General features: G+C 50.8%; 1 protein-coding gene across 1 annotated transcript; it reads right to left on the reverse strand.

Annotated features, from left to right (window-relative positions):
- Positions 1 to 5,213: 5,213 nt before the first annotated feature.
- LOC100541603 (5-hydroxytryptamine receptor 7-like) lies at positions 5,214 to 6,789 on the reverse strand. The gene is made up of 2 exons (XM_010710571.1): positions 6,635 to 6,789; positions 5,214 to 5,780 (listed from the first exon to the last, which is right to left on the reverse strand). Exon 2 carries the CDS (start codon positions 5,724 to 5,726, stop codon positions 5,214 to 5,216), a length of 513 nt encoding a protein of 170 aa, XP_010708873.1. The 5' UTR covers positions 5,727 to 5,780; positions 6,635 to 6,789.
- Positions 6,790 to 7,127: the final 338 nt, after the last annotated feature.

A 7,127-nucleotide genomic window follows, 5' to 3' on the forward strand; every position in this document is an offset into this window, starting at 1 on the left:
CCAAAAGGAGAATTTCTGTGGAGAATTACACCCTTGATGTACAGTTATTTCTTTCCGACAGTCCAGCCACCTCACTGTAGGTGTTAGCAGGTTTTTCTTCCCTGATTCTTTTCCCTTCTCCAAATCCTCCACCAAGAGTGGAAAAAGCCAGAAATAAAAAATAATCCAATTCTCCCTTCCTTCACCAGCGCCAAATAAACTCTAAGCTGAAGTATTCTCCCCTGAATTCCAAATAAAGTGAGTTTTACCTCGTTGAATTGTTCTTTACCTATTTTCCTCTGTAATTTCTTCAGCTGGCCTTAGTTGCAAAAAAACAAGCCAAACCTTACACAACCACCTACACTGCTGAATGCCTCACACTTGCACAGGCTGAAGGATGGTGTTCAAACTCAGTGCAGCCTCAAAGGAAAGCACTTCTAACTCCATCATCCCATGAGAACCTGTCTGGTCATTGCAGGGGAGTTGGACTCGATAACCTTTAAGGGTCCCTTCCAACTCCAACAATTCTATGATTCTGTGCATTGAGATGAATGAGATCTGATGAGACAAAGATGGACAGTGGGACTGGTTTTAGTGCTGAGCTTCCAAAAAAATTATCGTCTCCATCTTCCTGCCTGATCTGGGCTTGGTGAGAAGTGATGAGCTTAGATGGGAGATGAGGATCCAAGGGATAGGTGGGAACAGGGTGCAGGGTTAGGACAATAGGCTGAGAGCGAATGGCCTCAGGCTGCACCGAAGAGCATTCAGGTTGGATATTAGGAAGCATTCCTCCAAAGGAGTGGTGATGAACTGGCACAGGCTGCTCAGAGAGGTGGTGGGGTCACCATCCCTGGGGGTGTTCAAGAACCATGGGATGTAGCACTGGCGGCAGTGGCTATGGGCATGGTGGGGGTGGGTTGGGGTTGGACTTGGTGATCTCAGAGGACTTTTCCAGCCTTAATGACTCTATGATGCTAACAAACATCCCTCCTGCTGTAGGAACCAGCTGCAGACTGGATATCTTTGGAGCCAGGAGAGCACCGTGCCCCGCTGCTGCATCCCCAAACACAGCACCAAAAAAAAACAATCACTCATTCACATATCCAGGCCAAGAACTTTGCACGCTAATCTATGCTGCACTGTGTGATATCCTTTGTTACGCTATTACCCAGTCTTCTTTAGAAGCTGATCCACCCGGGATTTGCTGAAACTTCAAGGAATTTGCAGGCTAGCCAAGCAAATTCACAGTGACAAGATTTGAAAGGCAGGCAAAGCCAACACATCTCAACTGTGGGTGCCTTGTGCCATCTCTGCTGGAGGAAATGGGGCCGTTCTGAAGTCTTTGCTGATGGCTGCGATGAGAGGGGGGAGAACTCAAAATAGGGCAGCATCTGCCACAGTGCAGAGACAGGCAGTGAAATTCAGATCAAATTCCCTCGCTTTGATTCATTTTCTTGTGTGTGTCTGTGTTGTTGTTAATCACGTTTAGTGGTAACGAGGAATAAAGGGCAGTTCCCACAACAGGGATTTCCTCGTGCTTTGTGTGACTTTGCTGTTCCATCAGTTGCTCCAGCCCCCTGGACCAGCCACTCCGGCACATTCATTCCATGCCCAATGGCAGCTACTGGCTCCTTACATCAGGGATTAAATAATAAAGGGAAGGAAAACCTCCCCAGGGTGCCCAGTATCTCCATGCTGCAGCAGCTGAACAAGGAGAGGACAAATTGCACTCACTTGGGACACCCAATAGGACAAGATGGAATCGTTTCAAGCTGTGCAAGGGGAGGTTCTGGTGGGATATTAGGAAACGTTTATCCTCTGGAGGAGTGGCTGGGCACTGGCACAGCTGCCCAGGGAGTGGTGGGGTCATCATCCCTGGAGGTGTTCAAGAGGAGATGTGGGACATAATCAATGGGCATGGTGGGGATGGGTTGGGGTTGGACTTGATCTTAGAGGTCTTTTCCCACCTTAATGATTCTGTGATTTTAAGTGAGCCCAAATCAGCCCAGAGTTGAGGTTTCTTGCACCCTGCTGTTTTACCTGTGCATTCTTTGTGGCCAAATTCCAGATTCCAGAATGATGCTTTGCCTGCCCCATCCTGCTAAGGGAGAAGGGACCTCCAGGTGGAGGACAGCGGGCAGCTGGAGGTAATGGCTTCATCTGTCCACCCCCAAAGTGTCCCTGGGAGCTGCTCATCCTGCTGGAAATACACCACACGGGTCTCCCCGGCCAGGGATATGTTCAGAAGAAGCACACAGGAAAAGTGGTCCAGAAAAATGCTGTGCAAGTTTCATCCCACCAACACTTTCAAAGAATCATGAAGGTTGGGAAAGATCTTCGAGATCACTAAGTACAACCATGAACCATCATCTATGCTCACTAAACTTTCAAGAGGCATCCCTTCCATTGGGGACAATACCAACTTGGAGCTCATCGTCTGATTTGGGGTAGAAAACACCAGGAAGAAGAGAGAGCCCCACAGGGATTGCCTGGGAAATGGATGGAGATTTCATCCTTCATTCCTCCACCAGGAAAATATAAAGCATTTTGGGGGCCTTCGTTTATCCGCAGCTTGGATTCTTTACAGAGATCTTCAATTAATCTGAATATCCAAAAATGTTTTGGTTTGTTTGTTTGTTTTTTTGTAATAACGAATCTATAGCTTTGGCAGGCATTTATATAAGAAAAATGTAGGGGAAAGATGGATGTTTCCAGCATTTTTCATTCTTGATTTAAAGGAAAATCAATCAAATGCCGCTTCAGACAAGATTTGTTCTACCAGCTTCAATCAGGAGGCTTTTAGAAAGCGCTCTGCATTAATAATCAATAATAGCAGCCTACATTTTAAAAGTAGCCATCATCTTGGACAACCCAAGCATCTCTTCTATCTAAGCTAAGCAAAGTGTGAGGACACTTCAGCCATCAACAAAAAGGCAGAACCAGGCAGCTGCCCAGCGGTGCTGACCAATTCAGCATTCAGGAGAGCACCAGAGGAAGAATTCATGTACCCTAGGATGTGCCAAGGGAAGGAAGCACGGGTGCTGTCCTTTCTTCTTGCAGAGCTTTGGTGAAAATTCCAGTAAACCCCTCACTGAACAGCGCTTTCATCTCTTTTAGAGCAAGTATTTCAGGCTCTCTGCAAGCTCAGCAATCCTTTTGCTTCAGCTTTACATTAGCGCAAAAGATGAAATGTGTGCTTTTGGAGCTGTTTCTATCAGGGGTTAAGCCCCAAATCCCACTCATCCCAAGGTCCTGGATCCATGCTCTCTCTCCATTCACCTCCATCAAGAGCCTGATGGGAATAGAGCAGATGAAGGCTTGATGAGGAGCCATGGTGACTTAGAGGACGGTTCATGCAGCCCTTAGCCCATTCCTAGGGATAATTGAGGGAGAAAGCAGTGGGATAGTGCCTCATTCTCTCCTCAGGGAATCAGAAGACATCCCAAATATTCCCCTTCTTTAGGCAAGGGATGGACTGAACCCAAGGTGGGCTTGGCCAAGAGGTTCACCCAGCCATCCCTCCGTGTCAGTGGTCGGGCACTGGCACAGACAGTCCAGGGAGTGAGGAGCTTGGAAGCTGTATGAGATGGGTACAGGTGTACTGGCCCCATTCCTAGTCTCTCTAGCCCAAATCCACATGTCCAGTCCCATCTTAGTGGTGAAGGGCAGATCAGTGTTATCCAGGACATTTGCTTGCACTGTGCCTGACCACACTGACAGTGGTATCAGGCTGGAGAGAAGTGGTTAACATGTGGGATGAGATGCAGTGATTTTCATATAGGGTCTGTTCTGTTTACTTGTGTGTTTGGGAGAGCATTTGTGTGTAGGAGGGAAAGGGATAAAGATGGAAGGGGAAAAAAGGAAGGGAAAAAAAAGGAAGGGCAAGGAGAAAAGAGAAAGGGAAAAGGGAAATTTGGAAACTGAAGCCAATCTAGTTAATGTTCAGCTTCACTCCTCACGCATCAAGAAGAGAAATTCACCTATCTCATTGCTGCATTTGATCTCTCCCCACTGACACAGACGCGCGTTTCTCCTGACTCTTCATACACTTGCATTTTAGGAACAGCCTGTTTGTGAGAGCCACCAGTTCAGCCGCAGAGCTGTGAGGTTGGTGGGGATTTTGCTTTCTGAGCAGCAGCACCTGGCAAAGGGCTCGGGAGCACGATGCTGCAGCAGCCAGCTTATGACTGACCCTCCTGCTTTGTCACCCACTGCCACACCTGGGTGAGCCACCAGGAGCTGTGACAGTCACTGTGGCCAGGGAGCGCATCTTGCCAACCCTGTCCCTGCTCAAGCTGCTTATCACAACCCAGCCTGGCTCAGCGGTGCCAGCACAAAACCAAATCACACTTTCCAGAAAGCCAGCGTGCGTTTCAGATCTGGATCCGTCCCACCGGCTCGTCAGCACAATGTCCCTAATGACGCAGGCTGCTATAATTAGACCCAGGGGGTGCTGGCTTGCCCGAGTCGCGTTGCTTTGCCAGACATACTCAGCCTTTCCCTTTGCACTCCAGGTGTGGGAGCTCAAGCCAGCAAGACCACACTAAAGCATGCGCTGAGCTACACCAGGGTTTTATGGAACTTGGGATGGGGTGGGGAGATGCCAGCACTCTTGGCCAAACTACATGCCCTGAGAGCAGCAGAGCATCCCATAGGGTTGGGCTACAGGACCTACATAACCCGAATGGCTCTGAATCTGTGTGCTTCTTTGGTTGAATAATTTCATTGAGCTGGACTCAATGATCTTTGTGGGTCCTCACCTGTGCCCCTCCAACTCAGGATATTCTATGATTCTAACATTATGAACCAACCCCTTTTCACGGTGATACGGATGGACAAAGGTCTATTGTCGGGGCTCTGTTCTGCAAACCAAGAAAGACCAGCATGCTGTCCAAAGGAGGATGAAGCAAGTACTTTGAGAAGTTACTTGAGCTGCAAAGGGCACCTAATTCATACAGAAAACCCTCGCTCATCCTGTGCACTTGGAAAACACATGCAGCAGCACTGCAGAGAGAAGTTGTGGATACCTCATCCCTGGAGGCATTCAAGGCCAATTTGGATGGGATCCTGAGATGTAGTTGTTGGCAGCCCTATCCACGGCAGGGGGGTTGGAGCTCAACGATCTTTAAGGTCCCCTCCAACCTAAGCCGTTCCATGATTCTACGATCTTGATTCTGGTGGCCCTCAACCAACAGAAAATCCCCGTACCCAAGCACGCAGCTGCCCCATTTCCCTTACCTGTCCACGCTGATGATGCACAGTGTCATGATGGAGGCAGTGCAGCACATGACATCCATGGCGATGAACACGTTGCAAAACACCTTCCCAAAGAGCCACTCTCCCCCCACCAGGTCCGTGATGGTCACAAAGGGCATGACAGCGAAGGCCACCGAAAGGTCAGCGGCGGCGAGGGACACCACCAGGTAGTTGGATGGCTGCCGGAGCTTCTTGACAATGCAGACAGAGATGATGACCAGACCGTTGCCTGCGATGGTCATGAGGATGATGATGGAGAGCACCACTCCAATGACGATCTTCTCAGTGTCCCCATAGAGCAGGATCTCCTCGCCACAGTCTGTCGCGTTGGTGTGGTTGGAAGAAGGCAGGTCTGGCTCGGCAGGGACGGAGGGTTCCTCAGTCATGAATGGATTTGGGAGCGACTCCTGAGCTGGGTACTGCTGCTCTGCGTTCTCCACAAAGAGAAGATGGTGCTCCAGAAACCGCCGGGGGCTGCCCCTCAGCAACATGCTCTGAGCTCTCCGCAGCGGGCAATGGCACAGGCTTTCTCCCAGCAGTGACACCTCCAGTGGCAAAGCAGAACATTTTATCACATGCAGGCTAAGAAAATAAAATACCACCTTCCAGCCCTATCTCTTGCCTCCAGGAGCTGCAGATGGAGCTCATGTGCTCAACGAGGAGCTGTTTCCCAAGTCTGCCTAAAGACGCACAGTTTGCTGGATCTGGAGGATGCTCGGAGGAAGCTTGCTCCACTTCTAAAGGAGCACAAGCTGCCCGGTCTTCCCACAGCGGCTGCCTAATTGCCTACATGCTTTTCCAGCAGCACGGATAGCAGCAGCTGATTGCAATTGCTCATGGTATTAAGCACTGCTGCCAAGCCGTGCTGCTGGGCTCGCACTTCCCATGCGCATCTGTGTGCCCTGCACATACCATAAGTGAATGCAAGAGAGTGGGTGACAACACAACCCTCAGCCCCACAAGGATGCTCATGCACCACCAGCTGCATCTCCTTTGTGTGTCAGCGCACAAACTTCACCCTACAAATCCATGCAGTGTCAATACGGTGACTGCACACACTGAGCTGCATCGGGAACACACGCAGCATCGCTGCCCCTGGTACAGGCAAAGGGAGGGCTGGGGCATGCCTGAGCTGTGGGGTCCTCGACGCGCACACAAGCAAGCAGCAGTGCTCCCACCCACAACATTCATCCCTGCAAATATTTCCCCACCACCGATGGGGGAAACTTTGGGGCGAGGCTCACCCTAAGCAAAGCTCCGAGCATCGCGCACGCCCTGCATCCTCCTCTTTCTGCTTTCCCCTTGAAAGGAGTTTTATTTAAACCCAAGGAATCCCGCAGACCCCTCTCTTCCCCTTTTCGCATTCTACCCCCCGGGGGTGACGAGGATCCCGCCTTACCTGTGCCGAAGGGGTGAGACATCCTCCAGTCGAACCCCGCGATCTCCGGGCAGGAGAGGAGCCGAGAGCCCCCGGAGCATCATCCTCTCTCCCCTCCCCGGTCCCTCCCACCGCCTCCCTCCCGCCTCTCCCAACAGCTCTGCCTGAGCCCCAGGAAGAGCAAGGAGAGCACAGAGTTAGAAGGAGGACAAAAGCAACGGCTGACACTGAACCAACCCCTACCAGCTGGGGAGCACGGCTGGAAGTTGAGCAGCCATCCCTGAGCGCGGTGCTGTGGGTGCAACACAGCTCTGGGGCTGTGCAGGACCATCAGCATTCTTCCCCACCTCTTTTCGCTGAAAGGAATTATTTCGCAGGGAGGGGTTTCTATCCCTCTTCCATGCCATTCTTTTTTTCTTCCTTCTCCCTCCTCCCCCCCCACTCCCTGCCGGTAGGAGGTCCCATATTCATACAGCTCTATGCTAAAGAGATGAGAACAGCTCAGGCTGAGCCT

Source organism: Meleagris gallopavo, chromosome 4 (assembly GCF_000146605.3).
Source record: "Meleagris gallopavo isolate NT-WF06-2002-E0010 breed Aviagen turkey brand Nicholas breeding stock chromosome 4, Turkey_5.1, whole genome shotgun sequence".
NCBI classification, from domain to species: domain Eukaryota; kingdom Metazoa; phylum Chordata; class Aves; order Galliformes; family Phasianidae; genus Meleagris; species Meleagris gallopavo.

What these genes read in the sequence shown, in the direction of transcription:
- LOC100541603 (XM_010710571.1), bottom strand. Translation starts at nt 5,726, where the DNA reads ATGTTGCTGAGGGGCAGCCCCCGGCGGTTTCTGGAGCACCATCTTCTC.